General features: G+C 37.1%; 1 protein-coding gene across 2 annotated transcripts; it reads right to left on the reverse strand.

The window, feature by feature from the left end:
• Positions 1 to 685: 685 nt before the first annotated feature.
• Positions 686 to 22,415, reverse strand: TSG101 (tumor susceptibility 101). 2 transcript variants are annotated; one of them, XM_063331305.1, is made up of 10 exons: positions 22,251 to 22,415; positions 18,384 to 18,468; positions 16,441 to 16,506; positions 15,752 to 15,915; positions 14,240 to 14,366; positions 11,599 to 11,665; positions 9,823 to 9,911; positions 3,857 to 4,059; positions 2,138 to 2,377; positions 686 to 1,020 (listed from the first exon to the last, which is right to left on the reverse strand). In XM_063331305.1, the coding sequence occupies exons 1-10, from the start codon at positions 22,290 to 22,292 to the stop codon at positions 931 to 933; spliced, it is 1,173 nt and encodes a 390-aa protein (XP_063187375.1). In that variant the 5' UTR covers positions 22,293 to 22,415; the 3' UTR covers positions 686 to 930. The 2 variants fall into 2 exon arrangements, with proteins under 2 accessions (XP_063187375.1, XP_063187374.1); XM_063331304.1 differs by having other exon boundaries at positions 9,823 to 9,914.
• Positions 22,416 to 22,544: the final 129 nt, after the last annotated feature.

Genomic DNA, 22,544 nt, shown 5'->3' on the forward strand with positions numbered 1-22,544 from the left:
GCCACACCAATTACTGCTCTGAGACCAAGAAACTTTGGGTTTCAAGGTAGCTTTTCTGAGGCAGCCTGCAAAAATAAATGGAGGAGGATGGCAGCATGCTGCTCAGAGGCGACGAGCAGCACCATGAATCCCTACAGCCCTCCAAGTTGAGAGATGCTCTGTACAATGTACCCCCTTTTGTAGACAATGCAGTGTTTAACCACCTGTCTTGTCACTAAAAGCTCTGTCACAGCTAACACAGCCAGAACTCATGGTTCCTGTGGCATTCTGACATGTAGCATTTTCTGCCTGGCAGGTAGTACAACACTAAGTGCATCAGCCTTTCTTTTTCCTGTCATTTTCTGGTGGGAGAATGCAATGTACATCAAGGCTTCTTAAGGCACCATAAGGTATACTCCACTATGACCGTGATCTGATGGTAGAACAGACAAGTCAATATAACAGTTACTAAGCTTGCTTCAAAAAAACAGTCCTTGTAAGTCTAACAGCTAGTTCAAACAGCAGGGCCTTGAAATTTTGTTTCCAGCTTTCATTGGTTATAACAAAGGTTAGTTACACTGAAATGTGTATTTTTCCCAGTTGAGGACACTAAAACGTCTTCCAAATCTCAGAAGTGAAAGTATGGTTAAGCTGACACTGCATAAGCCAGGCCTGTTTGTAAAGAAAGCGCATTGTACAACAGCTCTGTAGAGGAAGAAAATATGCAACAAGTTTTATTCAGCGTTAAGTCCACCAGCACAAAGATTACAGGAGATAGAAAGTGCATTAATAAAAGCTAGTCTTTACCAAAAAGAAAATATATTATTGATTCAAAATATCTTACACTTGAATGATGTAATAACTTATTCTGGGCACCTACTGATTAAGAGAAATACCAAGTGAATGGCTGCTTCATAAGGAAATCTAACTTCCTGGTTAAAGTCTGAGAATTTAGTAGAGATCACTGAGTCCAGCAGTCTTCCTTGCTTTCTGCATTAATGCCCTCAGCTGGAACTGCTTGCGAGACAGAAGACGTACATGCTGCAGAAAGAAAGAATAAGAACAGAAGGTTATTGGGAAAGTTTTGATATAATCTTAATTATATTGCAATATGCATTTTCAAAGCATGACGTGTTCCATGACCCAAACGGGATGTTAGTTTTTTGGAAACACTAAATGCCTTAGGTTACTAAATGGCATGACTTGCAGATGGCTACCAAATGCAACTCTACAGTATATTTTTTGTGATTTTAATTGTTGACTCTGCATATATTCTTATGAAAGAGAAAAGGAGTAATATGTACTTCCAAGGTGAAGTCAGACTAATGCACTTCCAGTTCTAACAGTTCTTTTAACAGTAGATAAACAGACCTAGCAAGCTACATAAGAAAGAAATAACATGTCTCTACATAGTGCATTGTGCACTGGATGTTAAAAGCAAAGCTTAAGTGGTAACCTGGGGGAAACCTCAACCGTTAGAAAAAGGAAGAACTGGTAACTCTTGTTACCCAGGGGCCCCAGAACAGACTATTAACACTTCTGCACACTAATCTTTCCAGATCCAATGGCAACATTAAGTACTCCGACATACACATTTTGTGTAGTTTTATTCCATGTTAAAAAGTGTTTTTATTTCATGCGCCATCACCATGCACGTAAGTTCAAAATAAAGGAAGGTTATTCGATCAGACATTATGAAAACTTTCAGCACGAAGGACGGCAAAGAAAGGGAACACGTTGTCTAAGAAGGTCGCTGCTAGAGATGCAAAACTAGCTGGCCTTTTTTTTTTTTTCTTCTATGATTCTAACACTGCAGTGGCTGCCTCAACAGAAGCATCCACAGACTGCAAGTGAAAAGCTGCCTGAAGCACCCTTAAGTTTCTCCAGAACTAGGATGCCACCCCAACAGAAAGCTTATGTTGACACTGCTGCACCCATCTAATGATAAATGACTTCGGATTTATAATGCTTTTAAAATTTAGTCTTTTATCTTAATTCTGAAATTCCTCTTTTAAAACTTAACTTTCAACATGTAAGTATTCATGTTCTCGCAGGATCCTCTTCAGTGAAGAAATCACTAACATAAGCTGAACAAAAGAGTTTAAAGTATTTAAACACATTTAAAACGCACATCTTAAAAACACCCCAAGAAACCTACCTTTAGAAAGACATCTAGGTCTATCACTCCACGTCTCAATGCTTCCCCAAGATAGAAGATGGTGTCTTCAATTGCATTTTCTTCTGCATATAAGTTCAGGATCTGCTTGTAAAGCGGTGCCGTGGGAATAATAACTTCATCTATGTCATTATTTTCTGACTGACTTTCCATTTTCTCTAAGGCAGAACTGAGCTCCTCATCCTTCTTCTTAAGAAGTTCAATGTTCTTGTCAACTTCAGCCTAAAAAACAATTGAGATGTTTGTTTATTTCTTAGGTCTTAAGAGCTGAATGTCTTCTTGTGATACAACTGTCAAGATGAAAGATTTTTAGACATGACAGTTGATTCTTTACTTGCCTACTCATCTCTATTATGATTTTTACCAAAGGAAAGAGCTACCAATCTATAGGTTTTGGATTCTTCAATTTAAAAAAAGTAAAGGCTGTTTTAGATAATATCAATCCATTACCAACTTATAACTGTAGAGAAGGCATTCTAACAGTCTTTAAGTATTTTGAAGGTGACACATAAAGAAAGATAACCATTTAAACTAGCTAAAGATAGTAAAAGCAAAGCCAAAATAATTATTTTCTTTGGAAATGTGTCTTTTGGAGTAAGTTCCTATACACATTTGCTGAGCATCGATCAAACAAACACTTAACCGTATTGACAGAAAACAAAATATGCTGGCTTTACCCACTAATGGGAACTATAATTTAACTGTATCTGTATGAGGTGTACCTCCTTTTGCTACTTTTGAATTTGCCTCCTGGTATTTTTAATGTCCCACAGCTAACACACTGGAAGAGACTACACCACTGTGGTTTTCCTCATATCACTCAAAGCTGTGCAAACCACTATCATATTCCACTCTCTCTGTCCCCACTGTTTGGTTTTTTTTCCAGACTGAAGTCCTAGCTTACTTCATCATGCGTTATATGGAAGTTGTCTGCTATGCTGGATCATCATTCTTGCCTTTGCATCAAACATCTGCAGGTCTATTATGTCCTTTCTTTCCAAGATAGGAAAGACAAGAATTACACACTACATTTAAAGTGGGCACATTATAGATTTACACAGTGACATAGTGGTATCCCCTGTTTTCTAGCCCTTCTTCATAATTTCTAATCATTTTTTTAAAACCATATCTGAGTGCTGAGCTGGTTTCAGAAGCTGCTCATCAATCCCAAAATCTTACTCCTGAGCAGTAATGCAAGGAGCAGATGGATTACGCAGAAGATGTCAGGCCTTAATGAAAAATTGCAGGAATTTCTGAGCATACTGAGTGGAAGAGACTCTTGTCGTGGAGAGGAAAAAGCCTGAAGGTTATACAAGGAAGCTGTGACTACAATCAGTGTCTCTGCACTAAGACACTGAAATGCTCTCCAGTGCTGCTGTTACGCATTATTATCCAGAAACTGAGAAACAATTATGAAATAATCTCACACCACTAACATCTTTCACAGGGAGAATGGGGAAAAATAATACTGTTCCTCTGCTGCTGCACAATGACATTTATAAGATACACACAGGACACTACTATTTCTGACTTGTTTCAGTCTGAACACATGCACCTCAACTGACAAAGAGAATATATCTTTTAAAAGCAATACACTGGAAGTTTTGATATTTCTTATCATGCTTAATAATGAATTAATTACATGCTTCTGTTCACAACTATCAATACTTGGCTACATAGCAGTGGTTCATCTCAGCTTACCACTTCTTGATCCAGGCGAGTTACCATCTCTTCCAGTTTCTGGTGTCCTTTCTTCAGGTCCTCTTCTGTTCGTTTCAAGGCATTGAGTTCAGCTTGTGCACGATCCATTTCTTCTTTCATCCGCCATCTCAGTTTATCACTGACTGCTGAAATAAGGGAAGCTCGAATGGTATCCTCACTGATAGTTCCATCTCTACTGGGTCCTGCACAAGAAAATTCACAAGCATAAAATTAACTCTGTTCTGCACTGGCTCCAGTATAAAGCCACCCTGGAAAAAAAGTGGCTAACTTGCTGTATGTACTTTAGCAATATCACACAGTAAAATGAACTGTTTTCCATAATTCAGAAGCAATGAAGAGACCACAGTGAGATAAAATGCATTCAGATGTGCACAAGTAAATTTAAGAGTATGCATCCATTCATTCACTTCACCATTCCCATATCCACAATGTTCCTTTACCTTAAAAATGGGATGGCCATTTCCCCTGAAGCCTACGAATGTTGTTAGTCTGAGTCTTAAAAAGAAGAGTAAGTTTCTGGTAAACTCTACAGGAATCAATGGATGCATGTATTCAACCACAATTAGAGTAATGGCTGGCTTGAGACAGTGAATTTGCCTATAGATACTCTATGTTGAGGCTTGCCAATTACTGGTTTTGTGTTTTTCTTTTGTTTTGTGTTTTTTTTTGTTTTTTTAAAAATTAATAAAAATAGATGAACATTAAGCTAATAAAAATAATTTTCAACTAAAAAGATCTTAACTGTTGCCCTTTTATATTTACAAAGATCTAATAGCAAGGTCTGTTTTAAGTGACAAATTACTGGACAGCATCAAGTGATTAAAAAGCTACAATATGAACTAGTCTTTCCAGTTAGTTTCACAATTATTATTCAGCCATCCTAGGGCAGGTATGGGAGGGCAGTAAACCAATCAGCATTAATAAAGGACATTTGTTATTGAGGTAATCTTTAACAAACAATATTTACAAAAAGATTATAAAGCAGGGAGACAAATGCTAATCAATCGTATTAGCATATGGTTTATAGATATGTTCTAGCAGACTAAAATCAGACAGCAGTCTTTTAGGTACATGTTCAGTGTTACACTAGGCCTACCATTTATTTTTTTTAAACTTCTGCAGGATGGTACTGTAATTGGAGCGGGGTTGGGGGGAGCACAGTTTATAAAAAATTAGGTAATGGTGTTGAGGCACCCATGAAGAACCTATAAAAATTGTCTCTGGATAAAATTCTTCTTTAATGTTAGTTGAATAAAAAGCATTAGTCAAGCATACAGAGATTCTGTGGAATTAGTTCAACAATTTGATTCTAACAAAACCAAGCATAGCTGTTTTAGGTAAGTGTAAAATAAAGATGATGTCATACAATCTGGAACACTAATTTGCCAGTTTCACTTGGTCCATCCTGCCCAGAAACTCGGGGCAGTAATTTTAGCAGTAGTGAAACAAACTACTAACCAGTATGTTTCTAGTATTATATAACTAGTTTCTATAAATGATTGATGTTACAGTTAAACAGCAACAGAGGCTGATATGTAACTCTTTATTAAATCACATTTTGATACAGCAATACTAGAAAATATAATAGAAGAAAAAAAATTTCTAGTATATTTCATTAGTCCCTCTCCCTCTGAAGCACTATAGGGCTTTCACATTTAAGCCTGAATATTACTACTGCTTTTGCAAATCAGCCTTTCAATAAGATCACCTAATTCCAAGAGTCTGTCACTAACACCTTTTTAAATAGAAAGGTAAATCCTTTTGTCTGTCACAGGAAATGTATCTGCAGACCGGGAAACTCAGATTGCTCTTGGGAACGTAAAGTGGCTACTGGTTGCAGAACTGTATCCGTATTTACCACAAACCACTTCAACCATTCTATAAGAAAAACTGGAGTGTCACAGTTTCCCCATGCTTGTGCATCCCTCACACCTTTTAGATCAGTGAAATTTCAATTGGATTGTAACAACTACTAACAAAGCAAGAATTATAGCAGGTTTTGTGCCTACTTTCCAACTTTTATGGATGAAATTTAGAGAATTTAGAGAGATTTGAAGTTCTGTAACTGGAAAGAAAACTTGCAAAAACAAATTTTACCAAAGTTATCTTTTTATCCAGACACACAATTATCAAAACACTGAAGTTGTTACGGCATTACATACATCATTTTCCAGTACCCTAGATCTCAAAAAAATTACAAAGTGAAAAAATACTCATCAAGGCTCCCGTGAATCTTACATAGCTAAAGACAAAATCATTAGCACGTCTTTTTTTTCCTTCCCCAAAAAGTGTCTCAAGTCAGCTGAAATCCAATCAACTGCTTCACCTTTCTTAATAATCACAAGCCCTCAGAAGAAAAAGCAAACAAGAAACAAACCACACATTAATTTTGCCATTTAAACACAGTAGTTCAAAGATTGGTATTTTCAGAGTAAGTTACCCTAAAATACACAATGACAAAAATATTTTTGAATATGTTATTGATATTACTCAAAACTAAGCTACTATTAGCCAGAAATAAGATTACAGTAATTTTACTACAGTTATTCAGGAAAAGAGTTGGCTGTTAAGTGAAATTTCAGTATTACAGTGTTCTTGGGGTAGGTTGGATATCTTCCTGATAATCAGCAACAATCCAGAACACAGTATAAAAATCTAAACTCTGCCTTTAGAAATAAGCATCTGAATAGAAAAATTAAAAATTTTCTGTTAGGATCTCATAATAATTTAAAATAAAATAAAGTAAATCTGTTTGGAGCGTCTGTTGGTATTGTAATACTAACAAATACAAACTGTTGTTGGTAAGACTGCACACCTCAGAATCCTTGAAACATCCAGAAGATTTTTTGGACTTCTGCTGCTAACAGAACAAGACCGCATAAATTCATATCTCTTCCCTATGCCTTTTACTTTACTTATGTCCACAAAACCTACACCAAGCCAGATATCTGGAAAAACAAAGCTACGGAAATGACATGAAAGAACTATGGGAAGGTGCACATCATGCTTACTAATACACCAAACTCTTCTAAAATTAAGATGACATCAGATTTTGAGGATTACTAACTAAAGTGTGAACACTTTACTTACAAATTGCACCAGAATATGTGTAATTTTTTTTTATAAAAAAGGATAATTACTATTGGAAAAAAAGAGATTGAATCAACTGCTGCAAAGATAGCCTTATGAAAATATAAATGTCCCAACACTTGATCTCATTTATAGTTCTGGCTTAAGCTGTTCACCCTGTTGCCAGTCAATAAGGTAATTTTCAGTCTTTGGTTAAGCAGTCAAATGGCACCATACACACAAACCCAGGAATTATTCATTGCTGCTTCTTATGAAAAGGAGAAAAGAACAGTACTTTGTTCACTGAAAAGTGAAACTTAAACCAAGTCAGTCAAACTATCTGTGACAAAGAGTTCATTCACTGTTTAGGACTTCCAGCTTAAGGCAGACATCTGTAAACATACATGCTCCAAATAAAACCCAAAAGATCCGATTTCACTTCAATAACAGCATTAGCATGATTTCGGTTACTGTTTACTTTACATAATGTATTATTCTCTAACATAACAAACCAGACACCAGTTCTACATTTTTTTTCCCCTTGATATCCCTCACTCTGGGAGATTTTACACAAGGCTCACTTTAACAGTAAAGCAGGACAGAGAAAAAAAATAAAATTTAATACACACAACACAGTGAAAGTTCATGTAGAAGTGCCAACAGACAGGAAAAAGGTCTTTGAACATATAAAAGACCATTTTAACACAGCTCAATTAGATTTTGTGTGTCTTCTTAAAGAGCATGAACCCTTAGCATTTTCCGTCACTTCCATAATTAGCCCAGCTTGGGGAAGATTTTATGGCACATAGCTGTTAAATCCACAGAGCGCTGAAACCCTTAACCTTTACCAGGCAGAGTCTGGTTTCAGAAGTGACCTTACAGAATCATCAAACTAGTAACTGCATCAGAAAGGTAATTAATGGCAGCTGATCAAACAGAAAGAAAAAGCCTCAAGGACTATTTGAAAAAACAGCTCTTATTAAAAAATTAAGCTACTCTGAATGAGTATTTGCATTCAATTCAACTAAGCTCACTACAGGAAATACCCCACCACCACCCACACAAAACTCTGAAGTTGTAGCACCTGACATACTGTTAAATAAACTATCACAATAAAACTGTCTGGGTAAGAAATAAATATTTGCAGTTGAAAGAAAAAACAAACACCAATACTGTACTGTAAAAAACCCCACAGTACTATAAATACAGTGGATGATTAAAGACACATGTTTGCATTTCATTTGGCACAAGAGATAAACCATGTATAACAGGTGTATGGCATTAACCTAGCTGCATCAAATGCATCAGTCTAATGTTAAATTGCCACTACAAAATCTGGCATTACAACATGGTATCTGACAATCTAACTCAGGATGTGAAGACCATTCTACTATAGTTGACAGATATTCCACCTCTGTTCATCTTCCCTGGGGATACAAACGAGGGAAAGAAATGAAACAGAATGTATCTATATATTAAGTTAACTCTCTACAAGACAAAAGCAAAACTGGATCTGTTTGAGAAAGATGCTGCAGAAAGCCAGTGTTCACTAGAAAGGTTCTTATCACCTCCCTACATGACAGCGAGTGGAGACCCATCAATTTTCAAGGACCAAACTACAGCTCCCCAGCACTGAGTACTGCTTGAGCTCCTTAAGTGGCACAGCGGCTGTCTTGCAGTGTGCGTGGTCGACACACGTCACATCAGAGAGGAGATAACCGCTGACATGACCAACAACTTTTAGAAAAGACTCTTCTAATTCAGAAGGCTGAAAGAATGTGGACACTAAGGATGGGATCAGGCAGAAGAAGGATACAACATACAGCTTATTGTTGTTTCCACATTCTGCAGCAACAGAACAACTCCTCAAGTATTTTAAGAGTAAAGTAGAAGCATCTATCTTCCTTTACCAAGCTGTGAACTTGTCTTGTCCCCACTTGTGTGAATGAAAATTTCAAAATACACACAGTTCTGGAGGGAAGAGCGTGTAGACATAACCGGGAGTTCACACACTGAATGAAGAACCTATGGACTCACTTTTAAATTATGATGTAAAAGACTACAAATGATTGATACTCTAAAGAAGGTCACAAAAAAGTCTACGTCCTTACCATATAACTTCTCCAAAAGGACTATCATCCAATTGGAAAGTTACTGCATCAACTCCCTACTTAACTAGATGACCTTTATCACTGGTTCCCAATCCATTACACATACGCTAAAAGTGAGGTGGAGTAGAAACTAAGCTTGTGTGTTTTGCCAGCACAGGGCCACAGAGCAGCAGACTGGGAAAAGATAAACATTAATACCCTAGATCTTGCTGTTGAAGGGAAGAAAGATGTAACAAGTAGGGACCATTAAGAACTAACAGTGAAAAGGCTGGAGAAGAAACTCAGTAAAAATGAAGCTCATTCCAAACGCATTGGAAACCTCTGCTTTAGATAGCTACTACTATTGGAGTAAAGAAAGTATAAATAAAAAAGTAAATAAAGTGAGTCCAGTAAATGATTAAATGAGGACAAAAGCATTTTTATAAAGCACAACCACGAACAGAGCAACACAGACAATCAAAAGTCACCTACAGTTAAAAAGTGAGGAAAATACTTAAGGTACACTCAGTGTTCTTTAAAATACTCACAGAGCACACACATTGCATTGCACAAACCCAGGAATTTATCAAGTTCCTGAATGAATAAAATATAAGGCAAAGGATATAAGATGTATTTTATTCTTACTCTGAATAACTTTTTAAATTGAAGATCAATACTTTGAAAGGTCAGATTAAGAACAATACATTCCTTTCTCCATTTCCCTTCTTTACGTATCAGTTATAGAGGGAAGCTCCACTTCAGATAGAACCTTTCAAAGCTACTCACCAACAGTAGTCACAGGAGGCTGCGAAGGGTAGTACTGAACACTAGTGGTTGCTGGAAATGGAACACCACCCGGATAAGGATAGGGATAGCTGCTTTGACAAAGAAAGACACACTAATGTTATGTAACTATTTGTAAAAAATCATCCATGTATATTATCTTTACGTCACCATGTTAAACACTTGTTCACATAATAAAATGTTTAAACTGCAGGCCAAGTTATATTTTTTGTTTTCCTGATCACATGAACATCTTTCACAATTTATATTTCTGGTATGATTTAAGAAGGTACCATTTTATCTGAAACCCTACCTAGTTATTGCCTGGTCAAGCACTTGGATCATTCCAAATTCTCTTCAATCTCCGAATCTTGCCATGCAATTTCTAACGTGCCATCCAAAATTCCAAAAGTATTCCAAAGAAATTATTCTAGCTACAAACTCACAAACAGTAATTTCAATTTAATAATTTTTAATATGAGATTGGTTAACAAGATGACTGCTGAACTGCTTTATGTAAAACTAAAAATGTTGTGCAAAATATGGTTGGAAGATAAAACTCCTCCAGAAACTCTCAGCCCTGCTCTGAAGGATGAAGAAAAGCAAAATTATTCATTTGTTCACTGAAACAATTGCGAGATGACACATAACATGACAGTCTACAATAACTTTCTAAAATACATTTACTATAAAATGAAAGGACTCAAATTATTCAGTACTGAACTAACACCTGCATACAGCAGAGTATTAACTATGGCTATAAGTAAACAAAATGGCCCAAGAAAACAAGTAAAATATAAAATAAGCATATGCTGTGCCTCTCCAGATAACTGCAAATTTAATAGTTCTTAAAACCTTTCTGTTCATTCATAGATTACCCTAAAAATAGTTCTTCTGTTATTCATTTTTGTACAAACATTAAGAGCACTTTACATAAACGTATGTAGGAGGAAAAAAAGGTGCCATAAGAACTTATCAAAATCCCCCCTTTTTCACTTCTTAAAACATAGCACCCCACCTTCCTAACGTTTACAGGGTTTTAAATGACTTTTTTTTTTTAAAAATCAAAATGTTATATACTACGGCAGCTCCTCATATGCTTCTAAATCAAAATCAGGACATAAGGATATTAATAATAAAAAGAATTAATTATGATGTAAAAAAAAATGTAGGTACACACTAGGAGGCAGCAATTGGCATCTTACTATTTGCTAAGACAAAACCGTAAGTCTTCTGGAAATGCTTTATTCCCAACTATTATATAACATACTTAAAGAAAAAGTCTTGTTTTATATTAATAAAAAAAGCTTTTAAAATTGTTTTGCACCTTTCAAATTCTCTTAGAGTGCTCTGAATTAAGTCCACATTTACGCTGGAGTCAAAGTTTGTTGCAAATTAGCCCAAACAATACTAACAATGCTAATAAAAATTCCCAATTTGTAGGGATACATTTCTTTCTATATCATGTAAAACATATTAACCGTATAAAAAACTAATCTGATATATGAGTGAAACAAGATAACATGAGACAGTTAGGTAATAATTTTCAAAATATATTCACCACCCACGTATATTGTATTGGAAGCGACACTAAGAAAGATAAACCTTTCTGAAACTTTCTTTTGGCTATTAACAAGAATTCAGTCCTCACTTTTAAAAAAAACCTCCTAACATGTTAATTATACAACAAATATATGATAAGAAAATGCACCTAAGACTAAATACTATTCAGTGAAACTGTCTATTATGTATATGATGATGGTTTAAAGGCGTTCTTACCTCGGGTTTGGAGTGCTTCCTGCCGGATAGGGAGATATTCCACCTGGAATGCCCGGCACATAGGAAGCTAAATAAAAATAATGATTTTGTTTATTTTTACTTTTCAGAATTTTAATATATATTAGGATCACACTAGTGAGGTGTACTTATGCTGCAGTTAGATGCTTTTCAATGTATTGAACAACGAATACAGTGTAACACAACAAAACAAGAAGAGAAAGGGGTCATTCTGTGGCCAAACCCCCTCAATAAGGCGTACCCTGCATGCTTTATCATCATCGCCATCACTCACAACACTCCCCCTCCCAGTTTCCCATGCTGTTCCTGTGCAGCTTGGCAAAAGCGATATATGCAGACATTTGTTGTGAGCTCGCCCTCTGCCAAGTGACCAAGGCAGCTGCGTCCCCTCAAAACACGTAAAGTACTAAACTGCAGCAGACCTTCCCTCCGTGTGTTCACCAGGTAGAATTTCCTTTTCGTATTCAAGCATGTTTTCAGAAAACACAGGCAAATTTTGCATTTCTGAAGATTCTACCTCTACCTGTCAACTTTTGTTAAAATATTTTCAAGAGTATTTTGTTCGGAGGGAGAGTATGAGAACTGTAACTGAAGTCAGTTACACATTCCTTAGAACAACTGCCTAGAACACCTTTCACCGCATATTTATTTTTTTCTTAATCATTACTTTAAACTAACCACTGCATGGATGAAAATGTTTATCAATTTAAAAATCCCCAATGAATGGTTGTAGTAAGTAAAATGTGGATACATAAGAAAAAGTATCTGCAGCTAGGAAACTCAAAAAAATGGCATGTTATTAAAGATGACCCAGCTGAAGAGCTGTCTCCATTTTTTCTATAATGGCTAAAAAAAGAAAATAACCTTTCCAACGTAGCCATTGTTCTCTACTCACTAAATAATGACTGTATAATTTCAGTACCTTCAGAGTAGCTAGACTTCACAACAGTTGGTTAGCTCTTTAACAATCCAACAGTGTTCTTATCCAGTAATTTCTGCCATTTAGAAGCCATACTTTAAATAATTTTTATCAGCACATATAAATGTCTAAGGCTTTCATAGTCCTAGCAATTTCAAGTTTCTTCTTGGAAATCTGACAATTCTATTATCAAAACCATGTTTTGAATATAGTTATTCCACACTTCTAGTAAATTTAGGAATATTACATCAAATAGCTTTTTTTTTTTTTTTTTACAAGAGCTTTTGAATGATTCAATTTTTCAAAAAGGGCTTCATTTCTTCTTAAGCAGTATCTAGAACTTCAATAAACCCCAAAACCTAGATGTCTGTAAAATAAGGAAAAACTGACCACACCAATAAAACTAAGCAGCTACTAACAATGTGAAAGTCCTGAAGCACGTCCACTAGAATTACTTCGGCTATTCTAGCACTGAGTGACTGCAAGAGTAATCAAGTGTGTTTCAACAGATGGTCCTCCCTTAAAGCACAATACAGGTGACAGCCTCTACTGAGACTATACTTGTACTGACACCCACTGTTCTTTGAAAATCAGAACAGTAGAATCATCTAGTGCTCCCACAGGCTAGTGCTGGACAAGCTAAAAAGTCCCAAACACTTACCTTTAGCCAACTATCCCTAACGGTCCCATTATTTTTGCTACCCCCTTTCTTGCATGTTAAGAATCTAAGACCTTGTTTAAAAATGGTTTAAAAATGGTTTCTGCTGGAAATTGTAATGAATAGTGCTTCAGCTTTTCCGATGTAACACTATGATCTGATGAAAGCTGTATTTCAACAGAAAACAGACACAGCCTTAAAAATGCAGCAAAAATATATAACACCAAATACAGCTACTCTACCATTACATTAATGTAGAACTCTTACAATATCATTCAACAACCTGCAGCTACTCTGCTCCCATTCCCCACCTCCCCCAGTCTTTGGTTTGGGTCTACTCTCTGCTGGTTTGGGTTTTTTTCCCCCCACCCAATGCAGAGTCTTCTTCCGAAGAATTTCTAGGATTTTCTGTTTCCCACTTTCCCTTCTTCCCTCCATCCACCCATCCCCAGTCTTTAAAATAAAATGCCTCTAGAAGTTTAAATAAATCAGAGTTTTTTAAAGTTTTGATAATTTTTGCAAGAAAATGAGTACTAAGTCAGAGTACCGAATTGACAGAGAAGAATGGAAAATCACAAGGCAGGTTTTTTTCCTATACAGCCACTAACAAACAAACCAGGAGTGTGCGCACAGAAAAAAAAGGCAGTATGCTTTGGCTTATTAAATCAATGGCTGCAGGAAACTTAACAGATGGACTTGTATTATCAGAAAAAAAAAATTAAGATACAGTTACCTAAATAATTTCTTTTTAAGGTTATCTCTGAATATTGACAGGTTACTCGTTGTTTTGAGAGGCTTAGGGTGTGTGGGGGGCTGTTTTTGTCTTATTTAAATACAAACTTGACTTTTCCCTCCCTTCAAAAGCTGAAAAAAATTACACACATTTTCCAACATACTTCAAAAAGGTCAGCTACAGCAAATTCATTAGCCAGCACTACAGAAAGTCATTCTGGAGTAGAATACAACATTTGTTGACAAACTATGCAGAGCAACAAATCACTTTTTAATATAAGTATTTGTAGAAATTAGTAGCCATGGCCACTTACTAGTTGGTGGGCCTGTTGCCTGGTATGGTGGGTAGCTTGACGAAGCAGTAGGCCGAGAAAAGACTGGAGGTTCCTCACCAAACACAACGATCATGACCTGAATCAGTTCGAGCAAGTCTGACTGGGGCTATGAGGGTAAGCAAATCACAAGTTGTTGATTTTGTTAACAGACAGTTTAACTATAATAACAAAATGGTAATGATTCATCAGCTCTCAAAAACCATCCTTTTATTTGGGGTTTTTAAAAAATATTTACATATATCTAAACATTAAAAAGCCAACAAGATATATAACACTATATCTATATATATAGATAGATAGATATCTCTCACACACATATATATGCATATTTAACTTCCTTTATAGATTTCTTTACAGATTGCAAACCCAGCCAGCTGGTATTCAAAACTGTACAGCAAAATACAGCTGCAGTAGTGCTGACACTCAGAATAATCTGGATAATACACGGTTTCATGTCAACTGCAGGGCAATAAATGACTATGCAATGATGGATTATAATAATTTTCTAAAACTTAAATCTACTCTCCAACATGAAAAAAGTACAGATCACTAGGTTTTCAGACATTTCAGTTTCATAGATCATATAGCTTTTGCTCAAGTTCAGAATGGTTCAAGAGAAAATATATTCTAACCTACTAAGGAGTGGCATAAACCTCTTTTAAATATAGCTAAACTAGGCTTCTCAGTTTATTACTACAGTCAATGTAGGCATGATTTCCTTTCACCAAAATAAGGACAAACATCATGAAGGCAATATTGGATTAAATATCCTATTTCAAAATTTTCTTAGCTCTGTAACCCACTTATTTATTTTTACCAACCTCTCAAACAGAATGAATTCTGTATTACCTGTATCTTAGATGATCATCTTGCTTGTGGCAAGAACTACAGCCTGATCTGGGCAGTCACGCTTAACAAATTTATTCCTGTTAATCACTTTTTACAGAACTACGCATCTTGTATCATTCTTCTGACCTTGACAGCACAGTTTATCTTCTTTACAAGTCCATGCTTTGGTCAAAACATCTATCAGGCCTACACTGCTCAATGCCTTTATTTATTGGTAAAGCAAATGTATCCACATACTTGAAGCTCCAGCAATGTTTATATAAAGAAGTCCAAGTGCTCATACAAGTCCATTTTAGTCACAGAGATTAATTTTAGCCCAGAGATGTTTCACAGAATTTATAATTTCCCTTCTGTAAATATTCTTATCACACAGATCATCACAACAGCGTCATGCCAGGGAAGGATGCCTATGCTCCACTATTTCATCAGACAAACTGTAACTAAACGATGCAATTAACCAGGCAACAGAATGCAGCATCCTGAACTTTAAGAATTACAAATAACAAGCAATTGTTTTCATTTAAAAAAAATGGTTTAAGATCTCAAATAAAGAGGATTATGGTTTTTGTTAAAAGTGATACAACTATCCCTAAAGGTATTCAGAACTGAGAAATTTGAGGATTTCAAGTTCCATATACTTACATATTTCCATTCATGCAGATAAGGAAGGTATATCTTTCCATTTGCATCAACATGCTTCCCAGTTTTTATTGTCATAGAGCTAGTGGGTTTAACAAAACAAATCGGGGGGTTGAAAGGGTAGGTGTCCAGCAGCCACAAGCAAATTGGGATATTATATGTGTTACCTAGAAAAGATATTTTAAAAGATTTTAAAAGTTACTCCAACTCTAACTGTCCTATCCAGATTTATAATAAACTCTTTAACCCAGTAAATTCAACTGTGCAGCATGAGAAGCTAAAGCTGACATCTACTAATAACATTCAACAAAGAGATCACAATATGGCTATGAACTCAATATTTTTCAGAATAATTTAATTTTGATTTACATTATTGTTATTATTATCAAATTATCGTTAGCTGCAGCAATAAATGGCTTGCAACACTCATCTAATTGAGAAGCTTGAAAAGTATTGAAAGAAAAGAGATGTTAGAGCACTGTACAAGACTGAAGAAGCAATGCTCAACGTTAAAATTTTATTCAACAGCAAAAATAGGGAACAATTTCTTTAAAACACTATACTTTGGACAAGTAAAGGATTTCAAGAAAACAGCAATCACTGAAATAGTGAAGTTGAACCATGCCATATCTAAACAGTTTTTCATGTAATTTGGGAAAATAATGGTGGTGATGATAATGATAAATGCATACCTCTGTAAGGCACAGGAATGGTTCCACTGAGGCTCATTAACTCCCTAGATGAGCCATCATTAAAAACTGAAAGGGAACAACAATATTTTTAAAACAAACATATCTACTACATTAATCTCTGTTCAGGTTATACCCCATCTATTTATTAACATAAGTTTTCGGATGTTACACATATATAAATTCAACTTGAAAGGTTCTGCTCTTGCACATTTATGAACTAGGAAATGACTGTCTACGGTCAGGTAACTTCTTATGAATAACATATTTCTGAGAAATGAATGACTAATTATTGTCAAACTACCTTCAACGCAAATAAAATTGTTTCCTCGTTCAGAGACCAAGTAAAACATGTTGGAACTATACAAACTGCAAATCATACAAATTGCTGCAAAGATAATCTGAATTCAAACTTAATCTAAAAAACAAACCATCATTTTAGGATTACAAAGAATTCCTTATGCTTTCTCCAAACAAACAGTTCAGCAAGAATACTGAAAACTACTGCGCCATAGGCATTTATTACATAATCAGTACAGGTAATTTAACCAAACAACACTACACTGAAGAGGAAGAAATGTGTAGCACTCGACTCACTGCCACATCTTAGTCCTAGTTCACAAACCGCACAGGAACCCTGATCTCAATTTACTGAGTTGCTGTATTTAGTTTTCCCATCCTTTCAATCCAATAGATTATTCTTGGCTGAATAGATCAACTTCTGGTAATAAAGCTTTTATTTTCCTAATTTCACCTGAAAGTTTCTAGTCTCAAATGTAGCTTATCGTGTACAGTTTTTTTGGTGCTAATATTCTGCAAAGGCAGGTAGAACACGTTGGGACTTAAATGGGGCTATATCTTTCATTATTAATATAAACGTGAAAATTATCTCAACGTCAACAGCAACATAACCATTTTCTTGTTGCTCATTTCACTGCTCCAAATAGTAACAATTTTCTGTAAGTGGTTCTGTGCTCAGCCTTTCTCAAGCAGCTCAGAAAGAGTTAAGTAACAAACAGACTTCTTGCAACAGCTCAAAGCTGTCTGGAATTCTGACCACTATCGTTGTGCAAACCCGCGATTCCAACCGCAGTCCTTTCACTATTGTTTTTGATTCTCCAGTCACTGCATGAACTTTTATTTCTGTGACAGCTGCTGGCTTGCAGCTGTTCAAGTAAAAACTAATTTTTGTTTTACCCGTCCATGTCCTTTCTTAATACTTCTCAATACAGATTTAGAACTTAGAAAGCAGAAGACTATAAAATCTCTGATGACGTGTTAGTAATATAAATTAGCTCACAGAGGAATCCCACAGGTAACAGTCAAAAAACGGTGATCAGGAGGAGAATGACCTCAGCAGCTATGCTGGCTCGTCGTATCTTGTGAAACCATGCCCTCAGACTCTGGAGCTGTCCTTAGATACCATCTTCATTTAACGCACTCGAATTTAGTTAAAGCCTTTAAAATAGCTAACGGTGATTGTCATTGTTAACTTACATTGCAAAACCCCTCATACCAATTTTCTATATACCTAACCATGTTTTCTTCATACTCTTAAGGACTGCCACGATTACTTTTAAAGAAGTTTTGTTCGTCGATTTACAGTTCTTTCTAAATAGAACTCTAAAAACATCCTTATATGACAGCAAAGCTGAATTTGTAGGATACCAGCAATCTCAGGACACAAACTGATATGACATCACTGAGTGATTAACTAAAAGTTAAGCTGTGAAAAATGCAACACTTCTAGTAAGATTAGACAAACTCAGTAATACAGAAAGCTTATTTTAGAAAATAACTGTGTTTCTAAGAAAGTATTGATGTCAAAGATCAAGAACTCAAATTATGTCTTCTAGTTTTAATCATCTTTTTCCCCACAAAAACTACGAAATGTATCTAAACCATCACCAGTTCAATAACAAAAATTGTCTCATGCACAGACTAACCATATGAATCCATGACAGGTTTGAGGTCCTTGTACTGAGTAATAACACTGGTCGTCTCCTGTATAGTTAGGTCTCTATACTTATACTGGAAAACAAAAGAGAAAGAATGACTTTAGAGGCTAAATTTTCAGTGTAATTTAATTTGGTTTTATTTTACCCAATAGACTGCATTTATGAGAGTTTACATTGATACATGGACATTCTTCTCCACTCTTATTTTGGAATAAGAATTTATTTCTCCATATTACTTAACTGAACGCTGCCTATATAACACTTTAACAAAGTGTTAAGATGTTTTTAAGTCTTAAATAAGGGCCCATACATCAAGTGATGTCGGGAAAGCCACTGCATTTTCATCCATGTTCTACCATAACCAACAGTATCTGAGATATATATGTGGATCTTAAAAAACCAAATATAGTGATGTTTTGAACTTCACAGATATCTTTCATAGCACTTTTCAAAGCATCGCAGTGTTTAATCAATCATTGATCAGTACTTTCATGTATTTTATCAACTAGAAAGCAGACGTTTCAAGGCACGATATTTTATCAGTAATAATACTGGTTTTACCCTCTTCCTTTTATCAGGAGCAGGGAGTAACTCAGAACACGGAAGATCTGTAAAACACAGATACACTACTACAGAATTTAACAGTCTCAGAACTATAATCCACAGACAATAAAGGAGATGCCCCTGGGCAACAGAGAGCTGGTTCACTGTGTGGCACAGCTCTTTAACCTTGTAGCCATTCCTCCTGATAACTACCATTAAAAAGAAAGCTAATAAATGTCCCTTGACAATGCTTTCATTGTAATAAAATTAAAAAAATAAATCACAGTCTTCAAGTGCCTTAAGGAACATAAGCATACAGCGTTTCTTCATTCAACCATGGTCAGAAGTCAAAGGGCTCAACACAATGAAATGTCTGATACCCAACGCATGCAGATGTTAACAACATCTGAACAAATTAATTCAGATATTATCCAAGAGCAAAGGGCCGTGCCACAGCTAAAAGTCACCTTCGCTCCAACAAACACTCCTGAGTTGTGAAGTTTAGAAACTAACTCTTCTTCCTATCGTCCACAGAGGTTGACAAGGATGCTACTCCTGGGCATGGTAACTTTTATTTAACAAGCAGAGATGAACACACCATGCCGCCTCCCAAAATGCCACCTTAGTCTACAAAACACGCCTGTGCTTTGGGAGATGCTGCAACTTACCTTCCTGAAACGACCAAGGGCAAAACAGCCATATGGTCAGTCTGCAAAACACTGATCTGTGAGAAAGAAGGCAACCCCTCCAGTAGGGATTACTATTACTCTAGTAGGGATCCCTGCGTGTGCAGGGAGGCACCAGCATAGATGTCAATCAGCCAGAGAGTCAGGGCAGCCCCTGGATGCTGTTTTGATGGGAGGGCTGCAGCAAAGCATCTCAGCCTCCTCTGGAAAGTGGGTGCAGGATTGGGATTGTGCAGGAAGAGCTTGACAAGGGAGAGACAATTTTCCTAGCATTTCAGTACATTCCTCCCTCCTTCCCCAACACCTAGCGGAAGCGAGAAATAGATAACAGGCATTGCTAGAACACGGAGATGGAGGTCTGTGAAATTTCAGCTAGACCAGACAGAGACTGGCAGCACATACCCGCATGACTGAATGCGTTACTACAACCATGAATGGGAGCATCTCACCAGCTACCTTAAAAAGAAGGGGTCTTTTTATAGGAATGTAGCTTATGGTGCAGGATATAGGCTCAAGAAGATTGGCATAATCGCTATTAAAAAAAGAACTGGCTTCCACTAACAGAAGCTCCTAACAAGCACACGGAATCAGAGTCAGGATTTAACTCCGCTTTTGGCACAGGAGTCTTAAGTTGGTTTAGTCAAGAAATAGATAAAACAACGCCTGCCTGCTCGGCAGACATACTAGGGTTCTGGTACACGGTAGCTGATAGGGCTGATAAAAACTAGCTTTGGTCTTCTGGGGTGCTTTTAAAAATTAGGCCCAACACCTGAAAATTAAATAACATTTTCATGTCTCTTAAAATTAAGAAAAAGAATATTGCTGCAAATAGTTTTTACACTGAGTGATGAATAATTACTTAGTAGAGATACGTTTGTAAGATTCCAGCTACTGCCACAAGTGAAATTGCTACATCAGCTATTAATTTCAGCACTTAAATCCAAATAACTACAGAAGATTGAAGTTCTGTATATTAAAATGACACATGAATAAGTTTTCCTAATGAGAATTATAGCTTTTCTAGAATTTTTTATTATTTACAATGCAAAGTATACTCTCTTGGGCTTATTTATCTTTTCCGTTGTAAGGTGTACTAGAATATTACAAGACAATCTTTCCCTGTGTTCATACAGTAAGTAGCTGAGCATTTCCCAGTAATGTGAAAATCTCATTGGAAAATATAAGATCCTAGTGATTTCTACAAAGGTAACTAAAATTAATTAATTTGAGTTCTAAGCTTTTTTTTTTTCCTCCTCCATTCTCAGATGACAAATGCATCATCCTCATTTTACATATCAGGAAACAGGTAACAGAGAGATAAATCTTTTCAAGATCAGACAGCAGGTAAATACCTGAAGTCAAATTAAGTGTTTATGTTCAGCCAAACTAGGGCTTAAGTCTTTTGTTTTCTCACACACTGAACTATTAAATATGGGAAATATCACTAAGCATGCCTCTACAGAACAGAAAGCGTAACTATTTTTGAAAAATAAAGTAGTAAAATAGTAACTTAATTTTTCATCAGCTATTAAGTACATTGCACTTTTAACTTACCTTCAGAAAGTAAAATGGGGATATAAAGTGGGCAAGTGTGGGGGAAAGAGGACACAGGACTACCTTAAATTCTGTTTCTTCTGTGCCATAGCAATAATTCATTGAGGGAAGACAGGTGTATACAAATACATACATGATCTCATTTGCTGACAGCAAGTTAGTATTCAGTACTTATCTTCAAGCTGATTAAAAAAAAAATTGCTTATGATTCCATGCAGGTGAAAGACCCTTTAATAAGATTTCTTCAGTTCTGATCACATCCTCACCTATCGTATTTAATTTTAAAATAATGAAAATATGATGATTAAGTGTTGTTAAAAAAATCCCCCCAAACAAAACCATAACTCCCCCTAAGCGTTCGGCCTGAGGGGTTTTCATTTCAAGCTGCTGGACAAAGCGCAGTTTTCACTGGAAGAGTGGCACAACGACAGATGGATCTGTATGATTCAGTGATTAATGACTAACCTTCCAAGAGACTTTCTTTTTTCTTTAAACAAGGCTGATAAAACCCCCACCCTTATCCTAGTCAGTGAAGTTGAACTTGCCTCCCACCCTCATTTAACCGGTGCACGCAAATGACGCCATACAACCCAACAACCCCCCACCGCAGCTCTGGTCCACCTCGATGCACAACAGACTCAGTCAGGCAGGCGGTTTCTATTCAGCTTTTACCAGCAATAACCGAACCCAGAACTAAAGTTTCGTAGCACTACAAATAACGACGTGTTTTAGGGTTTCGGTGCACCATACTTCCCTTTACAAACTAACTCAATTTACAGTCTCCAGACACCACCTTTCCACTGCCGCTTCGCCCGCCCGTCGACACCACGATCCCCGCAGCTCCCCGCCACCCCGGCATAAAACCGCAGGCTGGCGAGTGACCGCCCCTGACGAGGGAAACGGGAAGGGCAAGCCGGCCGCTGCTGGGGGCCAGCGCCGAGGCTGAAGGGGACACGGGGCCCCCGCTGCTCCCCGCCGCCCAGCCCCTCGCCGACGCCGCCGCAGAGGCCGGCCCGCCCGGCGCACCGGAGCGGGGAGCAGGGGCTCTCGGTGCCCCCGAGCGCGCCGTTACCTTGGTGAGCATTTTCTTGAGCTGGCTCTCGGAGACCGCCATGGCGGCCGGACCCTCCTCCGCCCCCGGTGCCGCCGCCGCCGCCACGCACCGGCCCGGCCCGGCCCAGCCTCCCCTACATACAAACAGGAAGCGGCCTCGCACACCCACTTCCGGCAGCGACGCCCGTTTCCGCCCGGCCCCTGACGGCACTTCCGCGAAAGGCGTGCGCGTGGTGACGGCACTTCCGGCCGTTTCCCAGGGTGCTCGGAGACTCCCCTGGGGGGCGCTGCGCTCTGGCGGTAGTTTGCGTGT

The sequence above is a fragment of the Chroicocephalus ridibundus genome, chromosome 4 (assembly GCF_963924245.1).
Source record: "Chroicocephalus ridibundus chromosome 4, bChrRid1.1, whole genome shotgun sequence".
NCBI classification, from domain to species: Eukaryota; Metazoa; Chordata; class Aves; order Charadriiformes; family Laridae; genus Chroicocephalus; species Chroicocephalus ridibundus.